Genomic DNA, 23,826 nt, shown 5'->3' with positions numbered 1-23,826 from the left:
CCTCTCAGATTGTTATCTAATTGGTTTTGTTTTCTGATTTATGGAACATGAGTAGACTTTACTTCTTTGGATCCTTTAAAAAAATCATTATGAACTAAAGTGTTTGTATGCAGATAAGCTTATCTGTACATTCATGGTTTAGTTGATTTCTTGATTTGGTATGTTCCCATGCTGCTGAAGCCAACAAAACAGAAGGAGAAAAGCAGATTGTATTTGTCCTGTGGCATTAGGGATATGGCAAGATCTTAGACCAGTGCTAACCCATTAGCATTATTTAATGTGGACCACAAATGTGAACCACATATGTGATTCTAAATTCTCTAGAAGCCACTTTAAAAAGTACAAAAGTAAACAAATGAAGTTAATTTTAATGTTTTATTTAAAGCAATATATCCAAAATAGTATCATTTCAACGTATAATGAGTATAAAAGGAATAGACAATTTGTATTTTTTTGTACAAAGTCTTTGAAATCCAAGTGTATTTTATATGCACAGCACATCAGTTTAGACTAACTACACTTCAAGTGCTTGATAGCTACTTGTGACTAATTGGACAGTATAGTCCTAGATCATTCTTAAACTAAAAAGTAGAGGTTGCTCGGCATTCTGCAGCATTTGAGAGTATCTGTCCAACATGGAGTAATTTATGTGCTGCTTGTTACATTTTCCTGAGTATATTAAAGAGTTTCTTCTTTTGTCCTGTCATCATTTTCCTGCTTACAGTAATTTTGTCCAATAAATATCTGCTTATCAATATTCATTGCCTTTGCTTTCTCTTACATGTTTATAGTAATGTCCTATTATGGCTAAAACAATAGCTTATCTTTAAATTTTAGTGATTTTGTTTTAATTACAAGAGTACTGCCTGTTCTTTTTGTAACACATTTAAACAATACTGTGGCATATGTTGTATAAAAAGATAATAATTCTTTATAATTCTTTTTCCTCTTTCAGTTCCTGCTCTCCCAGTTGTAATCAGTGTTAGCAGTTTAGATAATAGCTTTTTTTTTCCTCGTTAGGAATATACACTTAAGAGAAATTCTTGCTAATTGAGAAAATTAGTATTTGGAAAATACCTCTTAAAATTAAACCTATTAAAAATGGAGACAAGATTTATTAGTTATTAATGAAAAAGATTTGTTAGGGACAGTATTCAGAAATGAAAACATTTTAGTATATGTATTTTTCTATATGTTTAACAAAATTTAAATTGTAACTGCAGCTATGCTAATTCTCAGAATTAACAAAGAATGATGTGATACCTTCTTGGCATAATTTTTCCAGTAAAATTGTATAATTGTCTGATAGCATCCTTCATTTTGTGTTTCATTTATCTAGTATTTGTTACATAAAATAGAGTTGTACGTCAGTTTTATCAAAACTCTTGAGGGTTTCACCAGTTTCTCAAGATATTTTCTTATCCCTTTCTTAATTCTTATTGTCATTGTCCTTCTTTAGTTGTTGAGTGAATTGTCCTATCTTTAGTTGTTGCGTGGTTTGATTCTGTCAGAATCCAAGGATTTTGCTGTGAGATGAGCATTTTCTAATATTATTTTCATAGACTTTATGAAATCCTGCATTCTTTTGAGAGTTTGTATTTCCACATTACAACTGAGTTGCATTGTATTTACTTTGTATAATTGGTTATTTACAGCATTAGGCCATTAGTGAGAAATTAATAAACAAAACCAGGAAACATGGTTGCAGTAGGTGTTAGTGTCTAGTAGAAACAGATATCAGGGGACATTAAGAATACTGATGTATCATAAGGGCCTTGACTCCCTCTGCAAACTTGTAACTTAAGGGATTCAATGTCCATTTAAGTAGTAATAGCTGACTTTTATGGAGACTTTTACCATGCCTGGCAAATTTCTGTACACGCGTATTTTTAGGTAATCTGCTCAGTGTGCCTATAAGTCTGTTATTATCCCCATTTTATGCATTAAGTAAACTAAGGCTTGGAGCAGTAACTTTTGTAGTATAGAATCTGGCCCATTGAAGACTTATAAAGTAGACTTCTGTCGGGACTGCTCAACACAAAAGGAAGAAAGTCCAAATAAATAATATTAAGCACAAAAAAGGGGACATATAGCAGAGATAAAGCAACAACAAGAAATTATTGTGAATAACTTTTATATCAATAAATTTGAAAAGCTAGGTCAAAGGCAGATTTTCTAGAAGAAGAAAGAGAAACTGGAATAGACCTTAGAAAACGAATCATTTTTAAACATCTTCACCAAAAAGTATGAGTCCCAGACAGTGCTGCCAAGGAATTCTACCAACAGTAAGCCGACCCAGCCTTATTTTATAAATCTTTAACTTACATAGTGTGTCTTGCAGTAACCTTGGTAACCCAATCATATAACTCCCAGTACTGGGAGGGAAAATCATAGACCAGTCTCATTTGAATATACATGCAAACCCCTCAATATTGACAAGCCAAATGAACAGCCAGCCATTTGTCCTGACATTGAATGTTCCATGTTTTTCCATTGATTTAAAGTGCCACATTTATCATAAAATGAATTCCATGTAGTTGTGGATCCATTTTAGGGGGGTTTACTTGTGTGCTTAATCTGTCATCTTGAATTAAAAGCCTGTCTGTTGAATCTTAACATTCAGGATATTTGCATTGGCATTTAAATGTATGAGAATTGTAATGGTCTGGTAATGGTCTGGTAGTGTATGCTTTATATAAATATCTTTCTGTCGCATAATTTTTTGCATATCATTTGAAGAGGATGCCAGGATTAGAACTCAATATACTGAATTCCTCATTTGAGACATTTTGTAATTCCAAAGAATATATCATCATTCAAACAACTTTAAGTTGATAAAACTTAAAGATACTATTCAGAAAATAGATTTGAAATAAATATATTGTCTAAGTATTTTCCACAAAATTGTTTTCCTTCCATACCCTCCCATGTGCCTTGCCTCCTTCCCAAAGGAATTGGAGATGACTTTATAAAGGGACAGAGAAGCAAATATTATCAGACACCTGAGATGGACTAGTCATTGCATTTGAACACCAAACTTAATTCTGTGTTTTCTAGAAAAGAAAGCAGAATGGGACATATGTTATGCTATGTCTGGTAAAGGAACTATGTGACTTTGTCTCAGAGACATGCTTTCTTTCCTTTGTTTTATAAGTGAGACACTGGAAAGATGATAGTTGCCTTTAGCTTTGATTTTGCAAAGGTTAGGAAATGTTTTTCAGATAGATATTTTCTATGTTGACCAATGACTATGAAAGATAAGATTTTAGTTTTTTTTTTTTAAAAAGAGACGGGCTCTCGCTACCTTTCCCAACCTGGAGTGCAGTGGTTGTTCATCCACAGGCATAGTAATAGCACACTGCAGCCTTGAACTCCTGGCCTCAAACTGTCCTCCCACCTCAGCCTTCCAAGTAACTCGGATTACAGGCGCATGCCTCTGGCTGAGATTTTAACATTAAATTTTAATTTAGGGAATGTTAATATCTGTAGTGAGCTGAGATAAATGATTTACTTTTGCTTTCAGAAAAATTCCAAGGCCTGACTGGTAAATGTGGGGGGACCCCTCAAGTTGGAAAATCATCTGTTTTGCAACCATCATAGTAAAGATGGAATCAGATAAGAATAATCAGATTTAGGATGTTACCTGGTTTTGATGAGGAAGCAGAGAATTTGCATGCTTTTAAAGTACTACCCCACACACTGCTTATTAATTGCAAGGGAGAAAATACGTAGTAATTATACAGTAGAAAAATCGGACAATACTTGGACTGGATGATCAAAGTTAAGAGCATCACTGAAGGACAGGCAGAAATCATGTGCCTCAAGATGTGATGCCCTAAGGACACATCACCACCATAAAGTGTTCTGACTGAAAATGTGTAACCTCAGTCTCATCACGGGAAGACATCAGACATGCCTTACATAGGAGCATTCTCTTAAAAAATAGAGTGCGGGCCGGGTGCGGTGACTTACACTTGTGATCCCAGCGCTTTGGGAGCCGGAGGCAGGCAGATCACAAGGTCAGGAGTTCAAGACCAGCCTGGCTAATATGGTGAAACCTTGTCTCTAGTAAAAGTACAAAAATGAACCGGGTGTGGTGGTGGGCACCTGTAGTCCCAGCTACGCAGGAGACTGAGACAGGAGAATCACTTGAACCTGCGAGGCGGAGGTTACAGTGAGCCGAGATTGCACCACTGCACTCTAGCCTGGGTGACAGAGTGAGACTCTGTCGCAGAAAAAAAAAAATGAGTGGGAGGGGAGCTGTTCTCCCAAAATGTCAACATCATAAAGGACAGCTTTCACTGTGGAGGTATTCTAGAAGGTTGGAAACCTAAGACACCTGGCACTTAAAGGGACTACTTGACCCTAACTGGATCCTGTATGGAAAGGGAAATATTCTATAAAGGACATTACAAGATTGCTTGACAAAATTGGAATACTTATGTTAAATGAAAGTATTTTATTGGTGTTAAATATGCTGACATTGATAACTGTGTTGTGGCTGTGTAAGAGAATATCCCTATTTATAGGAAATGTATTATACTTTGAAGTATTTAGGGCAAAGGGCCATGATGTCTATAATTTGCCCTCAAAAATATTCAGGAAAAAAACTGCATCTGTGTGTGTGTGTGTGTGTGTGTGTGTGTGTGTGTATGTGTGTGTGTAAAGAGAGGAGGAGGAATATGCATGATTGCAAATGATAAATGAGGTGAAATATTAACCATTGGTGAATATGGGTAAACAGTGTAAGGGTACTATTTGTATTATTTTTACTTTTGTAACATCTATAGGTATGAAATTATTCCCAGATAAAATGTTAAGACAATATATATAGTTTAGCTATGGTGCATTCTGATGAACTAACAAATACCAAATTTGTTCTAGAAGAATGAATAGTTAGTATGCCCATTAGGCAGTTTCTCTCAAATATCAGATGTCTCATGTGAGTCTTTGGTGAATACTGGATTAAATCAATTCATGGTTGAATTACCCAATGAGTGCCTTAAGTGCCAATACTCAGTTGTTGATTGAAGAGGGATCCATATGTTTTAGACACCAAATATGGGACAAACACCGTTGACGTTCTGTTGTGAAAATATGAAAGCTCAATTTATTTTGTGCTTGTTCAATTTCTCATGAAGATGGATCAGAGAGGTACTTAAAGGAAGTTACCAATATTTTCTCTCAGGGAGCCTTGGAAACTGTAGAAGCAATTGGACAGGTGCTCAGGTATGATCCCAGTGTTCAACAGTATAATATAAAAAAATGATTTGGCCTAAAATATTTTAAAGGCATGCGTTAGCAATTGACTGACCTCCATTATGAAGGAATCTGAATTTTTATCCCCTTTAGAAAGTGTAATTTTTTTGAACAGAGTGCATGCTGATGGTCCTTCAAGGATAAATTAGCTGCAAAATGCACCCCAAATAATGGATTCTGTCTAGTTAGGAAGCAAATTAGATGGATAAAAAGCACTTAGAACATTGTAAAAAAGTTAAAACTGTGTTAAAAGAGAGAAAATACCGGCGCAGTACAGTGGCTTACACCTGTAATTCTAGCACTTTGGGAGGCCGAGGCGGGCGGATCACCTGAGGTCGGGAGTTTGAGACCAGCCTGACTAACATAGAGAAACCCCATCTCTACTAAAAATACAAAATTAGCCGGGCATGGTGGTGGGCACCTGTAACCCCAGGTACTTGGGAGGCTGAGGCAGGAGAATAGCTTGAACCCAAGAGGCAGAGGTTGTGGAGAGCCAAGATCGCGCCATTGCACTCCAGCCTGGGCAACAAGAGCGAAACTCCATCTCAAAAAAAGAGAGAGAGAGAGAATATCAAGTGCTAATAGCAGGTAGCAGGGTGGAAAAAGTTTAATCCAAGGTACATTTTTAAAAATTGTATGGCAGGCAGCCCCACTCCCAATGTGAAAAGCCTTTCATGCCTATAGTTGCAAAAGAAATTCATAAAAATGCAACAAGGCTTTAAATTAAATTGGCAGTGTAGAGTTCTCTTCTTTTCCATGGTTTTGCTTTCCATAGTTTCAGTTCCTGTAGTCATCCATGGTGTGAAAATATTGCATACTATAATATACTTTGAGAGACCACATTCATGTAACTTTTATATATTATATGTAACAATATTACATATTATACTTGTTCTGTTTTATTATTAGTTATTGTTAATCTTTTCCTGTGCCTAATTTATAAATTGAAATTTATCATAGGTATGTATGTGTAGAAAAAGACAATATATATGGGGTTTGGTACTATCCATGGTCCAGGCATCCATTGGGGATCTTGGTACATATCCCCTGCAGGTAAGAGTGGGGACTACTGTATCTTGACAGTCCACAAGAATGGGGATGCTTCTCCTTTTTTGTGTCTGTGAGTTACGAAAGAATGGGCATAGTGGTGGATTGGAGTGTCTCCTACTGGCCTGAGAACTGATGGTTAAAATTTTAGGAATTCTTCAAACTGATTGTTAAACACAGCTATTATTAAAAACTAAAGAACATAGGCTTACTGTTAAAATTACATTTTTAAAAGCTAATAAATACTCTAAACTCCTCACTTCCTAATTATTTACTACATTTTATTATGATCTATGCTTTTGAAGTTATTTATGTGAGTATATCCTATCTCTGGTTGAAATACTTATAATGGTGTGCTTTTGTACATTTTTTCCCCCCAGCTCTGTGTTTGGTAATGTCATAGTGATAACTAGAAATTAGCTATGGCAAGAATATTTACACTACAGAGATTGTCAAATGCCATAAATAGGACTTTATTTATTATTTCTTGATTGTACTTAAAGTGAGAGAATGCTGCTAATAAAAATGTATCATGCCTTTAGCTATTATATTGTAACTAAAAAAAAGTATATATTCTTCCATTATTAAAAAATGATTACTTCAGCTAAGAAGTCACTCATATCATTGACATCAATGACATAAAGAAAAACATCAAGTAATACTACGAAGGCCACTTGGGAAGCTGATTGCTGAATATTTGCCAGCACACTGCTAGTCATGGCACAGTTGAAATCATTGCTTTTGTAGAAAATAGATAGTAATACAAATTTATTATACTGATTTTCAGCTACAGGAAGTAGTAGTATGACTGTATGTGAGCATTATTTAAGAAAAAAAGGTTGAATTTGTAAAGTCATTAACTGTGGCACATAATAATTTTAAAGTAGATAATTTGAGGCCTTTGATAGGTCTATTGCAGATTAGAAATAGAATCATAGAATTTAGAGTTTCTCTAGTATATGTCAGTCATCCAGCCTTTATCTAAATTCTGCTAGAGATAGAGCTCATTTTCTGATAATAACATTGGAGAAATCTAGAAGTAGAATTCTTTCCTACATTGAACTAAATTTTGTTTTCCTTTTATTTCTAACATTTGGTTCTGGTACTGACTTCTGGAGAAACATAAAAACATAAACAAGAAATTTTATGTCTTTTATAGAGCGGCCAATCTTTCAGGTATAAAGTTAGCTGTGGTTTTTTGGGCTCTTTGGGCAAGAGTTATACCTTTAGTTCTTTTAGCTCTACACTGTGTGACATATTTTCTAAACTCTGTAATCTAAGAGTGTGTTGCCTTTTTAAAACATCACGTCACTATTTTGGGGCTTTTATTGACCTTGTGAACAAAATAAAAGCCTTTAGGTCTTTCTTTATGCAAATTGTACAGAAGTCACGTCTTCTGTCTTCTGTTTGATTCTTTAAAAAAAAAAAAAAAAAAAAAACTCCAAAAGAGATCCTTGCGTTTACTGTTTTATACCTTCATATTGCTTTCAGTACAGCATTTCAGATTATAGAAATGATACTGAATTTTAATTTTTTAATTTTTGGTATTCTGTCATTTTTATGTCAGTTGCAGATTTGATAAGCACTCTGTTTATTGTTTACATCTAAATTATTGTATAAAATGTTGAATTTCAAAGGGCTATATAATCCTTTAATCTCTAAATTCATATCTACCCATTATTTTTTGTTGTTTAATCTTTTGTGAGTCCACTTATCAGTTTTGCTAAGTAATCCCCATTTCATCATTTTATATCCAGAAGTTCATTATGATATATTTTGTCAGTTGTTTTATTTACTGTAATCCAGGTGTGCTATGTCTCTGGTATCCCTTCCTATGAAACACACTTCAGTACTTAGTGTGGCATTTTTTGAAAAATCAGTAATTAGGCGTTTTTTGAAAAATCTTGGCATGGCTAAATGTTAAGGTCATATTCTTCCTCAAATGGAATATATAAAATACATGAAGAATGTTGGGCTAGATATTAACTAAGATATCAAAAGAGAAAAAGAACAAGATAATCACTGGAGATACTTAATGATCAGGGCCACGGTATTCCTTGGGCTGAAAGGAAAATAACCTGTGCCATGAGAATAGAGCTTTTTCACCAAGGAAGTATTCTGGACCAGGTGAAATTTTAGGGGTCTGGAATAGAGTGGACAGGATGTGTTAGCCTTTTTTCCTCTCTACCTTCTCATTATCTCCTTTTGAAATGTATGTTGTGAAATGTTAACAGTGGGTGCATCTGCATGTATGTGAGTGTTTCTCTGTTGTGTATTGCACCTCCTTACTCTGTCCTGGACAAACTTATCCCTACTTCATAGCATTATTTTGAAAATTAAAAGAATAATTCAATATGAAATTCCCTAGCACATTTTCTTGTATTTAGTAGATAGTAGATAAAGGTTTAACTTTTGTTATATTTCTTCTTGTTAAATTCCATTGAGCTTCCATGGTGGAGGTTGTCAGGAAGTTACTAGAGTGAATTGTCTCATCACAGTTTCCTCCGTCTTCTACCCTCCTTCATCCTAGCCAGATCTGTTTTATTACTGCTGGAAGCAAGGGAAATTCATGGCAAGTCACTTGACTAAATGGTATTAATAGAATAATACTTTTCTCTTTTTCACTACTTTCTCTTTTCTAAAAAATATTAAATCAAAAGCAACATCTTCTAGAAAGCATTCTCTGATAAGTCATTTCATTTTCTAGCCAACATTCAAGTTACTCTCAAAAATCACTTTATGTGCATATATATTTATGTTGAACAAAAACAAAAAGTTAAAGGAAAAAAAAAAGACTGGGCACAGTGGTTCATGCCTGTACTCCCAGCACTTTGGGAGACTGAGGTGGGTGGATTGCCTTGAGCTCAGCCTGGGCTTGAGACCAGCCTAGGCAACATGGCGAAACCCCATCTCTACCAGAAATACAAAAACAAACAAACAGAACCACAAAGCCAGGCACGGTGGCATGTGTCTGTGGTCCCAGCTACTCGGGAGGCAGAGGTAGAAGGATCACTTGAGCCTGGGAGGGCAGAGGTTATAGTGAGCTGAGATCTCTTCATTGCACTCTAGCCTGGGTGACAGAGTGAGACTCTGTCTCAAAAAGAAAAAAGAAAATCTTTGGTTCAATACATTGTAATTAGTGTCTGATAATTAAATCATTCTTCTCTTGCAGATTGTGTTGATGCCATGCAGCAAGAAGCAGAGAGATGCAGAGTTCGAGCCAGAAGGCCTGACATGGCACTTTATGTACCTAAAGCTCGAAGGGGTGCAGTACTCCTTAAGACAGGTGATGAAGAAGAAAGCTGTGGTTCACCTAACTCTGTGGTGAAAGAAAAGCAAAAAGAAAGCTCTCTCTCCCAAAAAGAAGTCTTTAGAGACAAACCAGAGGCTCGAAGACTAGGTATCAATCCTGATAGAAAGGAGCATAAGTGTAGAGAAGGAAAAAAATCTTCAACAAAATTAAGAAAGGACACATGCCTTCAAAAAACAAATAGAGTTTGTTCTAAGAGAGGAACCACTGAATCCAAAGAAGTATTATCCCAAGGACATCAGCAGGGAGCCCCAAATGCTGGGGTTGTAACTAATGCACCTTTACAGAGACATTGTAAACCAAAGAAAGTGGAGTGTTTGGAAGTTGAAACTACAGATATGACAGGACATGAGAGGATACTTCTGTCACAGGCCTGTTCAGAAATCAGTGAGGCTCAGGTTCCAAGCAAACCATTCCAAAATCTGGAATTCTGTGACTTCAGTAGGCATGAGCCTGATGGGGAAACATTTGAACACAAAGATTTGGAAGGCAGAATTGAAACTAATACCAAGGTTTTGGAGATACTATATGAGTTTCCTAGAGTTTTTAGTTCTGTCATGAAACCTGAGAATATGATTGTACCAATAAAACTAAGCTCTGATTCTGAAATTGTGCAGCAAAGCATGCAAACATCAGATGGAATATTGAAGCCCAGCAGCGGAGGCATCACCACTACCTCTGTTCCTGGAAGTCCAGATGGTGTCTTTGATCAAACTTGCATAGATTTCGAAGCTGAGAATGTAGGTGGTATAGCCAATAGTACAGGTTTCATTTTAGATCAAAAAGATACAGATTCCATTCCTGAAACTATGGGTCACATCTCTCTGTCAGAGAGCACAAATGACACTGTTAGTCCAGTGATGATTAGAGAATGTGAGAAGAATGACATGACTGCTGATGAGTTACATGTAAAACACGAACCTCCTGATACAACTGTCCTTGCTCATGAAACACATAGAGGTAATGAATTTAAGAATGTAGGTGACATTACCAATAAAGCATGTATGATGGACACCACAGTTACATCCTGTAGTGATCATGTAACTGTTGATAGCTCTTATGTAGTTGCAGTTAGAATAGCTGATGAGATCTCTAATAATACACGAAGTTTCTCAAAGTTTATAGGAATGAGTGCAGATGCAATCCCTCTTCATGTAGCTGGAAGTGGGAATGACACTGAAAATTTCGGCAACCTGACTGCTTGCTCAGGTATTTATGCTGAGAGTATTTCGTCTTGTTTTACAGAGTCAACAGGAAAGTTGATAGAGAGCTTGTCAGATTGTGCTTCCTCCTTACCTATAAAAAAGATTGCTGGTAGTAATTATAACACTTTTTTGGACTCTGAACTCAGTATGTTAAATGGGACAAAAGTACTTTCAGACAGTGCCGTGGGCATTGATCTGGGTAGTGCTGGTGATACAACAGAAGCATCGCACGAACTAAGAACTGCCAAAGAGTTCAAAACAAAAGAGCAAGATGACTCAGAGAATGTAGAATTTGGTGTATCTTTTCCTGATAGGGAATCATTATCTGTGGAAACATCCATTGAACCAAAAGCAAATGAAACTTCTCACACAGAGGGAATTACTGCCACTGAGGAGAGCTGGGAATCTATGTTTAACGATGATGGTGACTGCCTGGATCCACGTCTTCTACAAGAGGTATGTTTAATTGAAATTGCTTGATGCTTAGACAGTTTATAAATTAGGATTTCAGTGGTAATATTGATAGACATTGATGCACATTCACTGATAATTGAGAGTTCCTACAATAAACTAATAGACTTGTAGATTGAGAAGAGAATATCTGATAGATCTTTAAAAAATAAAATATACAGCATTGAGCTATATCTATAATAGCCAAGCCCTGGGAGATCTTATTGAATAAAGATGAATTTAATGGATTTTGGCTATCTGTTGAGGAAATACAAAGGAAAACTTCTTCAAAAAGGTTTTTCTGTTTTAACAAGGTATCTTTTACATGGGCCTATTTAAGGGAAGGAGAATAATTTATTACTATTGTTATTTATATTTTATTTTCTTGTGGATGTTGGAATGTTAGACACTGTAGAGGGAAGGAAGTAGACAAAGGAAAGGTAAAATACAAGAAAGTATCATTGTTTTTTAAGGAGTTTATACTGGGTTAAATTGAAGAATGAATTACCTATTTAGCATAAATAGAAAATGTAAGTGAATAATGATATGCTGGCCAATTAGAATTCATAAATAAATGTTAGATTTGAGGCATCTTAGAAATTAGTTCAGTCTTGTTTTCTTAATTTAAATGTTTACTCTGTATCCAACATTTAAATTCCTTACCATAAATAAGAATCACTGGTTTTAAGTAGTAGAACCACTCCCTCTTTCATTCCCTGTAGTTGGTTCACATAACCTTTGCCTGGAAGGGAAAAAATTATTTTCCTATAAGAGCACCAGTTTTATAAATGAGGAAGTTGAAGCTTGGTGGTCACACCTTTAGGAAAGGCGGAATCAAGATTTCAGTCTAGTTCTCTCTTAATCCAATGTTTATGTTCTTTCTACGATACCATTTCCTCACCTAAAGGGTTTCTTTTGAGGCATTCCAAAGACCCTTTTGAATTACTAAGTGATGAGTCTTTTGTTTCTGAGAATTAAGCTAGAAGTATAGAAAAATTATCACATGCCTGTAAACGAGCCACATGATACTGAAGAGGGCAGCTCATTGGACAGAACTGACTTTCCAATACCAAGCATCCCACCTCGTTCATGGGAGGTGTTTGCAGAGAAAGAATTTCCCTGTACCGCAAACGAGCACATCCTACAGTCAGGTCAGGAAACACTGTATCTTAAACATTCCTCAGAACAAAATATAGAGCAGAGAATATCTATGAGTGAGCGTCCATGAGCCCCTTGAAATTACATGCAAAATTATATGTACGTATGTGCGTTTTTTCGTAGCTTTCATCAGATTCTCAAAGGCAGTGATTTCCAAAGTATGGTCCCTAGATCAGCAGCATGAGTGTCATCTGGGAACTTGTCAGAAATGCAATTTATTTAGCCCAGCAAACTATTTACAACTTTTTCAGGTGATTCTGATGCACATAAAGCTTGAGAACTACTGCTCAAAGGTGATACACTTAAATCTATATGAGAATGTGAGTGGGGAACTACAAATGACTGTCAGCCCGTAATTAGAAACATACTGTTCAGTAGAGGTTTGAGATCCAAATCAGGTTAAGAAATAATAATAAGGTGGGAAGCTAGGTGAATATGGAGATGTTATTAAGAATTAAAGCATTGAGAGAAGGCTTTAGACTGAGAAAAGAAACAGTGTTTGCAAGAATTGGTGAAAGGACTGCATGAGGAATAGAGAGCACATGAACATGGAGGAGAGATGAACAGCTTCTTCCAAAAGAAGAGCATGGCTCTCATGGCCTTTTACACATGGTGTAGTACTCAGTAAATATTTATCCAATGGATGGAGTTGATAGGGCAGAGTTGGGGACTCTGTCTTTTTAGGGTGGCCTCCAGGGGCTTTCAAAACATCAGGGGCTGGAAATTGGATTCGGTGGGGTAGCTTATGGATATGGCTTGTGTATTGGAAGAGGGGGAGTTCAGGTTTACAACTCAGTTTTTCAGGTCTTTGCAGTGTTTAGAGTAGGTGTAAAATAATTTAGGCAACAACTCAGTATTTTGAGGAGCATAGTAATATAGTTAAAAAGGACATTGGGATGACCTAAAGCCAGGATTGGGAGGAAAACAGATAATACAGTATTTTAAGCTGAAGTTGGACAGTGTCTGGTTGTTGTGTTTGGCTTATGTTTGGAGGTACTTGGAAGAGAGTAGAGTCTGTGTTGAGGAATGAGCATAAATAAGAGCAGGAAGGAAGGAAATTGAGGATGCAAGTAGCAGATCCAACTGCAAAACTATGGGCTCTTCTGCTTTGAGTTTTAGAAAATGTAATAGTGATAATGTTATTAAAAGATGTCATAAATCCAGCAACATTAATAACCCTTTGATGACTTCTGGTTTATTATTTTTATTGCTCCAAACATACTTTATTAAGTGCTAAACCAGAGTGAGTGCCTGCCTACCTTGAAACCTTTCCAACCAAAGGTTTTTGGCTATCATCCCAGCTGGCCTGTTTCTTGATATGATAACAGCTAGACATATGGAGGTATGTCTAATACTTCTAATGGTCAGGTATGCTGTAGAGCAAGGTGTGACAGCCATTGGCTTGTGAAGCAATTTCCTGTGACATTTGAACCTCCAAAACTGCCTCAGGGGGTTAGAGTATAAGTAGGTCATTATTGAGCTCCCAGAACTGCAACTCTTGATGAGTCTCCAAAAATCACACTTAGTCTCCTAAAGCCATAGTATGGAATGCCCAGAAACTTAAGGTGGTAATTGATGAAGGACACGATATTGGCATGACTTTTTTTAGCCTTCTGAATTCTTGGTAGAAGAACACAGGAGTTACTGTTCACTAGAAAAAACTTTCATAGCCCCTACTGCCATCTGTACTGATCAGCAAATCTATTGGTAGAAGGATTAATGGGATACCAAGAACGTAACATTGGTGTTGATAGATACCAGCATCTGTCACTGTCGTTGTCATTTGTGGCACTGATTTGAATTTTTAGATGGGGTAAATATTTAAGTAGGTATCTCCTAAACTTTGTAAGAATTTGAGGCCTTCTTTTAGTTATAGAAAGCCACTAATATTATACAACCATATTCTATAATAGTATGTAGACCATAATGGGAAAGAGAAGAGTAAAAGGAATACTATCCTATCCCACCCGTCTTACTTCTCTGTGTGTGCTAACTTACATTGTTATACTCTCTCTATCTCCGTATAGTATTTTGCAAAAATGGTGTCCATGTTAAGTGCAAAACCCAAAACTGAAAGGAAAAACTTACAATCCAGTCACTAAAAGCAAATTATATAACCATACAAAGAGAGGAAAGCCCTTCATATCCCAGCCCCTCGATGCCTCATAAATACTTGGTAGCCCATCACCTTTCAGTTAAATAGCAAATATTGAACACTTAGAGTTTGATAAACTATAAATCCCAAATAGCTAGAGATATGTTGTTATCACTGCTATGTTAAAGGCACTGTGCTGCATGCCATCTTTTGCTCTGAAGTTGTTCATGTTTTATTTGGAGAGACAATGTGTAACTATGTGACTAGTTACACAGCAATCTGCAGGGTAATTAATATAAAACAACCTTATAACAGAGGTACTAAAACTGTATTTCATTGCCTGATAAGTGACACAGAATATGACTTCAAAAGGAGATTAGAGGGATAGGATGGGGGAAAAAGGACAAAAGGAGATTCGATCCCCCGATGCTGGACTGGTTGATGCAGTTTCATGTTGGTGAGGCTATAGAATTAAACAAGAGATTATAGTTCCCACTTTTACTATGCTGTTCTATGTTTCTAATTTCTGTTTTCTATTCTATTTTTTTTAAATGTATAGACTTTATTTTCGAGTAGTTTTAGATTTATTTAAAAAATTGAACAGAGTACAGAGTTCCCATGTACCCCCTCACCTGTCTAGTTCTAATTTTTTTCACAGTGTCTTTTAATAGTTGCAGCTCATTTTAACAGATTTATAATTCATATTTTTATAAAAATGTCTGAATTGACATGTTATTGACTGCCTAAGTGGGGATTTATAGACTCACTTTCCAGATGCTGTATATTCTAATGCAGTCAGTTGGGACATCCAGTGAAGAATCTGAGTGAATTATGTACTCTGTTTTTATTGTTCAATCCATTAGTGAATGATGACTAGATCTCTGGTCCAAACAGAAAGAGGGAACATTAAGTAGATTCCATCGCTCATAGTTTGTTTTGTTTTTGTAACCAGGTGACTCCTAAAATTAAAAATACCCCTTCTGAGCTCTGTTATATTTGTTGCATAACATTTTTTCCTCAGAATCAGCATAGAAGCCAGCAGCATTTTAATTTCTGATCCTCTTTCAAAACTGGAGAAAGGTGAACAGTTCTTGGCCTATATTGTCAGTACAAGGAAACTTTTATTTAAGGATTCTTGTCTGAAGATTTAGAGATTCCTAGTATACCTTGCTCTGTCCTTGACAGTGCTTGTGTCAGTGAATTCCATGAGAGATGGCATGTGGAGTATGGTTAGTGCATTTTTTAATTTGTTAGGGTTTATAGTAAATCATAAAATTTTAAATTGATTTTCTTCAATAGAAAGTGAGTTAACAAGCAGTTAAGTGGAAGAGAAAAACAGAAATGAAGGACTTGAATAACCTCACCTACATAATTGAGAATTGATTATATGGGTTAATGTGTAAATAGATTTTTGAAGCAACTGTAGTAATTTTACACCACCAACTTGTACCCAAATCTTGTTGTCCTTGTTCCTGTAACCCCCAGTGCCTCTCATTTAAATTTGTTATACCTGTAACTGTAAAGTGGTTTATTATGTTTAATTGTGTTTAATTAAAAGTACCCACAAAAATGTTCTTATTCCTATCTTCCAAGATGAGCCAGAATTTATATTATAGTCCTTGACATATAAGGACTCAGAACTAGAGCTTTATCCTGTCTTAGAGATAGAACTGCACAAGTCATTTTTAAAAAGTGGAATGTTAGTGTTTAAAATGATTTCTGAAAATAAGTCTCGTTAGTTCCACAAGACTGTCAACTCCTTAAACATGGATTCAGCAGTCTAGCCTACAAACTAGGCTGGCCCCTTCTTATTTTACAGACGAGGTAACTAAGACCCAGAAGGGTTGTAGCTACAGTAAGTTAATGCCCGAGTTGGCATTAGAATCTGTGCCTCCTGGTTTCTAGCCCTTTGTTCTTTCCATGACATTAAGCCTTTGTCTCTACCTGACAGGTCTCAGCCAGTCAACAGATATTGAACAAATATTCTGTGCCCAGCGCTGATCCTAGTGATGTTGGGGGTAAAAGAGAATGATAACAGTAAGCAGTGTACAGTCTTGTGGAACTAATGAGACTTATTTATTCTCAGGAATGACTAGAAAAAAAAGTATTCTATTTCAATGAATTGGAAATGCCTTTGATTGTGAAATATACCATTATTTTATGTATTACTAAGATAGAAAAAACTTTGACACAGTGCTTTTCCCTTAGAATTTGAATTTTATACATATTGAAACAACTCTCCTAATTGGACATAAATTTTTTTGTCATATTTCATCTTCATACATAAAAAAAGTAGTAAAATAAATTGGTTAAGATTTTCCTAATACTTCACGTTCACAATCCAACTCTTTCTAATAATTTCTTGATTCAGCCACCGATATTGATGCTTTTCTATTCAGTGTCATTCATTTTGCCATTAAGAACTTTGATGATGCAGCATTTCTTAATACATAAAAGAACCAAAAATCTTAGTTGCTGGATTCTTAAGACACCTTTGCACTTATGTAGAGCTGTTCTAATATCTGGAATTTTCCTTCACATTACTGACGACCCTTTCTGCCAGTTTCAGTACTGGTGCTTCTGATATGCATGTGCAGGGAGCAATAACAATATGTTGATTGTGATGCGTCCTAATGTCAGTGATATTAAAATGTGAAAAAAAGGATATATCTTAGAATTGATGAAATGTAATATATATCCAACTGCTAAGTGTTAGGAAATAGCAATATAGGAAAGGAAAGATCGCCAAATTTGGAATAAATTGGGAAAGAAGCATCAAGAGGAGTTAAAGATTGAAGCTGGATCTTGGGAGAAGAAGGAACATGAGCAGAAAAAGCATTCCAGGTTGTGAGAACAGCTTGTGAAAAATACAGACTCCTTCCAGAATCAAGTCCTGAGTTTGTCACTATCAGAAGTACAGATGATTTATTTTGAAATTTTGTTTTCTTTTTATAATTTATTCTGAATTTTCTTCATGATTTATTAACCAGGGCAATTAAAGTTGATTGGTAACGGTAAAGAAAAAAGTATCAATTTTTTCCCCTAATTTTAGAGTGCCGTTTAGAATCATTTAAAAAATATATGTTGTTACCTGAGCATGGTAGCTCACACCTGTAATCCCAGCACTTTGTGAGGCCGAGGCAGGTGGATCGCTTGAGTGCAGGAGTTTGAGACCAGCCTAGGCAACATGGCGAAACCTCATCTCTACAAAAAATACAAAACTTAACCGGGCGTAGTGGCATATGCCTGTGGTCCTAGCTACTGGGGAGGGTGAGGTGGAAGGATCTCTTGAGCCCAGGAGGCAGACGCTGCAGTGAGCCAAGTCATACCCCTGCACTTCAGCCTGGGCAACACAATGAGACCCTGTCTCAACATACATATATTTGTTGTTGTATAGATCAAATAAGTCTTGGGTTTTTTTTGTTCATCTATTTTTTAGGTGGTGGGGGTTGAGACAGTCTGACTTTGTTGCCCAGGCTAGAGTGCAGTGGCATGATCTTAGCTCACTCTAGCCTCAAACTTGTGGGCTCAAGCAATTCTCCTGCCTCAGCCTCCCGAGTAGCTGGGACCACAGGTGTATGTCACCACGCCTGCCTAATTTTTAAAAAATTATTTTTTGTAGAGGAGGGCTTTTGCTGTGTTGCCTAGGCTGGTCTTGGTTTTTGGCCTCAAGTGATCGTCTGACCTCAGCCCCCCAAAGTGTTGGGATTACAGGTATGACCCACCACACCCAGCCTAGAATAAGTCTTGTTAAGCATGCATTTGGACAGAATAATTAACTTGAAGCATGTGCATTTTATTCATTCTGTAAATATATATTAACTGCCTAGTTTGCAAGATAATATGATCAATGGGGGAATATAGGAATAAATATGACATGTCAGTTATAGTTGTATTTAAAATCAAAATGTTGGTGAGGAAATTGAAACTCCATTCTTCCTTTCCAGCCTTATTTACTGGAATAAGGTATTAGTTTGCTAGGGCTGTCATAACAGAGTTTTATAGTTTCAGGTCTTATGTTTAAGTCATTAATTCATTTTGAGTTGATTTTTATATGCGGTAAGAGATAGGAATCTGACTTCATTCTTCTGCATATAGACATCCAGTTTTTTCAGCATCGTTTATTGAAGAGGGTGTGCTTTCCCCAATGTTCTTGGTGCCTTTGTCGAAAATCAGTTGGCTGTAAATGCGTGAACAGAATAGGGTTCTCTATTCTGTTCCATTGGTGTGTGCCTGTTTTTATACCAATACCTTGCTGTTGTGGTTACCACAGTTTTACAGTATTTTTTGAAATCAGGTAGTGTGATACCTCCAGGTTTATTCTTTTTGCTCAGCATTGCTTTGACTAATTTTTGTCTTTTGTGGTTCCATTCAAATTTTAGTATTGTTTTTTCTATTTCTATGAAGAATTGTCGTTGGTATTTTGATAGGGATTGCACTGAATCTTTAGACTGCTTTAGGCAGTACGGTCATTTTAACAGTATTAATTATTCCAATTCATAAGCATGAGATGTCTTCCGATTTGTTTGTGTTCTCTCTAGTTTTCTTTCATCAGTGTTTTGTAGTTTTCCTCGTAGAGAGCTTTTGCCTCCTTAGTTAGATTTACTCCTAGGTATTTTATTTCATTTTTTGTATTTATTATAAATGGGATTTCTTTCTTAATTTTTCTTTCAACTAGTGTGGTGTTGGTGTATAGAAATGCTGAGTTATATTGGCTGACTTTGTATCTGGTAATTTACTGAATTTTTTTTTTTCAGTTATGAGAGTTTTTTGGTGGAGTCATTAGATTTTTCTGTAAGATCATTTCATCTTCAAAGAGATACAGTTTGACTTTCTCTTTTCCAATTTGGCAGTTCTTTATTTCTCTTACCTGTTGCTCTGTCTAGGACTTCAAGTACTACATTGAGTAAGAGTGGTGAATGTGGACATTGTTGCTTTGTTCCCGTCCTTAGAGGAAAAGTGGAAAGCTTCTCCCATTCATCATAATGTTAGGTGTGAGTTTGTCATATATAGCCTTTATTATGTTGAGGTATGTTTCTTCTATTTCTAATTTGTTGAGGGTTTTTTTATCATGAAGGGATGTTGAACTTTATCAAGTGCTTTTTCTGTATCTATTGAGATGTTTATATGGGTTTTGACCTTCATTCTGTTGACGTAATGTATCACATTTTTTACAAAAATCTTCACCAAAATACTAGCAAACCAAATTCAACATTAAAAAAAAAAAAAAGATATCATGATGAAGTGGGGTTTATTCTAGGAATGCAAGGATGATTCAATATATGCAAATCATATAATGATTTCACTATGGTTAGTCTAGCTGGTGTTTCATTGATTTTGTTTTTTGCATTAAAAAAACTTTTTGTTTCATCGATCCTTTGTGTTTTCTTAGTCTCTCATTTAGTTCCACTGTTACCTGTATTAAGTCTTTCCTTTTACTAATTTTGGATTTGGTTTGTTCTTGATTTTCTAATTCTTTGAGGTGCTTCATTAGGTTGTACTGATGAGAATGTATTCTGCAGTTGTTGGATAAAGTGTTCCAGTAATGTCTGTTAGGTCCATTTGGTTTACAGTGCAGTGTAAATCCAGTGTTTCTCTGTTGATTTTTCTGTCTAATGATCTGTCCAATGCTGAGAGTAGGATGTTGAAGCCCCCAACTATTATTGTATTGGAGTCTATTGCTTCCTTTAGATCTAATAGTATTTGCTTTATATATCTGGGTGCTCTTGTGTTGGGTGCATATATATTTACAATGTTATATCATCTTACTGAGTTGATCCCTTTATCATTATATAATGACTTTCTTTGTTTCTTTTTTCTTTCTTTTTTCCTTTTTTTCCTTTTTTTCCTTTTTTTTTTTTTTTTTTTGGAGACAGAGTTGGCTCTGTCTCCCAGGCTGGAGTGCAGTGGCATGGTCTTAGCCCACTGCAGCCTCCACCTTCTGCCTTCTGGATTCAAGCAATTCTCTTGACTCAGCCCCCTGAGTAGCTGGGATTATAGGCGCACACTATTATGCTCAGCTAATTTTTGTATTTTTAATAGAGACAGGGTTTCGCCATGTTGGCCAGGCTGGTCTCGAACTCCTGGCCTCAAGTCATCTGCCTGCCTTGGCCTCCCAAAGTGCTGGGATTACAGGTGTGAGCCACCATGCCCAGCCCTTTTTAAAGTTTTTGACTTAAAGTCTGTTTTATCTCATATAACTATCCCTGCTTTGCATTTGGTTTCTGTCTGTGTGGAATATATTTTTCCATCCTTTCACTTCTAGGCAATATGTGTCTACAGGTGAAGTGTAGGCAGCATATAGTTGGGTCATGTTTATTAATCTGTTCAGCTAAATTATATCTTTTAAGTGGAGAATTTAAAATGGTTAAATATGGTTATTATTGATAGGTTATTATTGATAATGGTTGTTATTGATAGGTAAGGACTTATTCCTTTCATTTTATTGTTTTCTGTTTGTTTTATGTATCTTTTGTTTCTTTCTTCCTATCTTATTTTTCTTTGCAGTTTGATGGTTTTCTGTGGTGGTAACATTTGACTTCTTTCTCTCATTTGTGTCTGTTCTGCCAGTGGGCTTTATACTTTCATGTGTTTTTATGATGGTAGACAGCATCCTTTCACTTCCAGGTGTAAGATTTCCTTAAGCATTTCTTGTAGGTCCAGTCTCAAGATAATGAATTCCCTGTTTTTGCTTGTCTGGGAACAACTTTATTGTTCCCGTCTGATGGGAATTCCCTTCTATATATCCCTTCTATATAACTTGAAGGTTTTCTCTTGCTGTTTTTTAGAATTCTTAGTCTTTGACTTTTGACAGTTTGACTACAGTGTGCCTTGGAGAAGACGTTTTTGGGTTGAATCTATTTGGGAATCTTTGAGCTTCCTATATTTGGATGTCTATATCTCTTGCAAGACTTGGGACATTTTCAGCTGTTATTTCATTAAATAGGTTTTTTGTGCCTTTAGCCATCTCTTCTCTGGAACTCCCAAAATTTAAATATTTGTCACTTTGTGATGTCCCTCATTTCACATAGGCTTGCTTTATTCTATTTATTTTCTGACAGGGTTATTTCAGAAGGTCTGTCTTTTAAGTTTAGAAATTCTTTCTTCTGCTTGATCTAGTCTACTATTGCCCTCAATTGTGTTTTTTGTTTCATTCATTGAATTGTTCAGTTCAGGATTGATTTCGTTCTTTATGAACTCTAACTCTTAGTTGAATTTCTCATTGAGGTCATGAATTGTTTGTCTGATTTCCTTGTATTATTTATCTATGTTTTCTTGAATCTCACTGACCTTTAATATTTTTGAATTCTTTGTCAGGCATTTCATAGATTTCTTTTTCATTGGAATGTTGGTGAATAATTACTGTGTTCTTTTGGAAGTGTTATGTGTCCTTGCTTTTTTATGTTTCTTGTGTTCTTTCATTGGTATCTGTGCATCTAGTATAATAGTCACTTCTTCAAATTTTATGGATTGGCTTTCATAGGGAAAATACTTTTTCCTATAGATATATCTATTCTTTTGGTTGGGTCCAGCACTTTGGTTTTGATTCTGGGTGGGTACAGTAGCATAGTTTCTGTATGATTTCTTGGGCTGTAATCAGTGTCATTTGTGTCTGTGAGCTTCTCAATGGCTTAGGCTGTGGTGGTTAGTGGAAGCTGTAGTAGACCTTTGTTGGAGATGAGGACACCAGGTAGAGGCCAGTCCTTGGACAACAGCAGGCTGAGTGTGCTGATCCTTAGGGCTTCAGGCAGCGTTCTGTGCACCAAAGGTAGTGAGTCTGGACAGGCTGATCCTTAGGCCTCCAGGCAGTTTACTTTGGTGCCAGCAGTGGCAGCAGTGTGCTGGGTGAGCAGATGGGTCCTTGAGCCCCTGGGCAATGTGTTTTGGTGATGGTAGGAGCAGCAGTGGGCTATCCCTCTGGCTCCCAAGCAGCACGCAGAATGCTTATGCAGGTGGGGGGTTGGGGTGGGTCATTCTCCAGGCTCCCTGATGGTGCACTTGAGTGCAGGCTGTGGCGAGTGGGGTAGGCTAATCCCTAGCCCTCAGACAGCGTGCTTGGGTGCCATTCGTTGTTGTAGCAGTGGAAAGCTGTGTAGGCTCATCCTTAGGCCCCAGGAAGGTGTGCACGAGTGACAGATGGGCAGGTCTGCTTTCAGGTTCCCCTCATGGTGTGTGTGGGTGCCAGTGGCAGCAGCTAGGGAGGGCATAATGTAGCATGCATATATGAATATATATAAATAAATTTTGTCTGTAGGGAATAATTGGCATGTGACTTCAGAACTTCTTGTATTTTCCTTTTATATATTGAAGAACTAAGTATTAAATAAACAGAATACAAAAAATAAAAACTCAGTGATGCATGCCTTGTTGACCTTGTGCTCTTTCCCCTATCCTTTTATCCCTCTGCAAATAGGCATCGGGGCAATAACATCATTACTAGTTGGGTAATAGTTTATAGACTTGTTTTCAAGACCAGACTGCTAGGCCCTAAGTGTCTTCAAACCCTCTATTTCAGGAAGTTAATTTTGATTTAGTTGAATGGTTTTATGGAAGCTGGTTGTGCATATGAAGGAATACTCACATATCATTTATGCTTTATAAATAGCAACACAGACCACTATTTAAAATCCTAAAAATATTTGTGATTCATAACTCAAAATTGTTTTCTCTGAATCATTTGTAAATTTTCCCTTGGTTTATAATAGATAGATCAGAATGAATGAAATTCTAAACCTCTACCCTCTGTTTTTGCTGTATCAGACATTCTTAGCCCTAATAAAAAATATTATGAAGGTTTGACATTGACTCTAGGAGGGATTGCCCAAATACATGTGATTCTTAAGGTAAATGTTTCTGTTGTCTACAGTAGAAATACAATGCAAGTCACAAATGTGAACCACATGTATAATTTTGAATTTTCTAGTAGCCATATTAGAAAAGTAATAACAGGTAAAATTAATAATATATTTTAAACTAGTATGTTCAAAATATTTCAACATGTAATCAGTATTAACAATTATTAATGAGATATTTCTTTTTGTATTAAGTCTTGAAATCTAAGGGGTATTTTATACTTATAGCATATCTCAATTTGAACTAGCCACATTTTACTTATTACATAGCCACATGTGACAGGCAGCTACTGTATTGGATAGTCCAGGCCTACTGCAAAAGTGCATAATCAGTACATCAGATTGTAGAGCTTTTTCTTAAAGCTTTCCATACTGCCGTGTCTCATCCCTCTGTGTCAGTGGTCCTATCTCCCCATCCCTCTTCACAGTCTTTCTCTGCCTCACTTCCAT

The 23,826-nt window shown here is 36.3% G+C and overlaps 1 protein-coding gene across 4 annotated transcripts in view; it reads left to right on the top strand.

The window, feature by feature from the left end:
* R3HCC1L (R3H domain and coiled-coil containing 1 like) overlaps positions 1 to 23,826 on the top strand; it is a 103,901-nt gene that overhangs the window by 63,557 nt on the left and 16,518 nt on the right. For 3 of the 4 annotated variants that reach the window (XM_021943565.2, XM_003919623.5, XM_021943566.2), the window contains one exon: positions 9,479 to 11,277. In XM_021943565.2, coding sequence (XP_021799257.1) covers positions 9,493 to 11,277 — 1,785 coding nt within the window. In that variant the 5' untranslated portion in view covers positions 9,479 to 9,492. Of the gene's footprint in view, positions 1 to 9,478; positions 11,278 to 23,826 lie in introns of those variants that run through there. The other variant, XM_021943567.1, reaches the window with a different exon arrangement.

This window comes from Papio anubis, chromosome 11 (genome assembly GCF_008728515.1).
Source record: "Papio anubis isolate 15944 chromosome 11, Panubis1.0, whole genome shotgun sequence".
In the NCBI taxonomy this organism is placed as follows: domain Eukaryota; kingdom Metazoa; phylum Chordata; class Mammalia; order Primates; family Cercopithecidae; genus Papio; species Papio anubis.
This window is presented reverse-complemented; position numbering and strand designations above follow the sequence as displayed.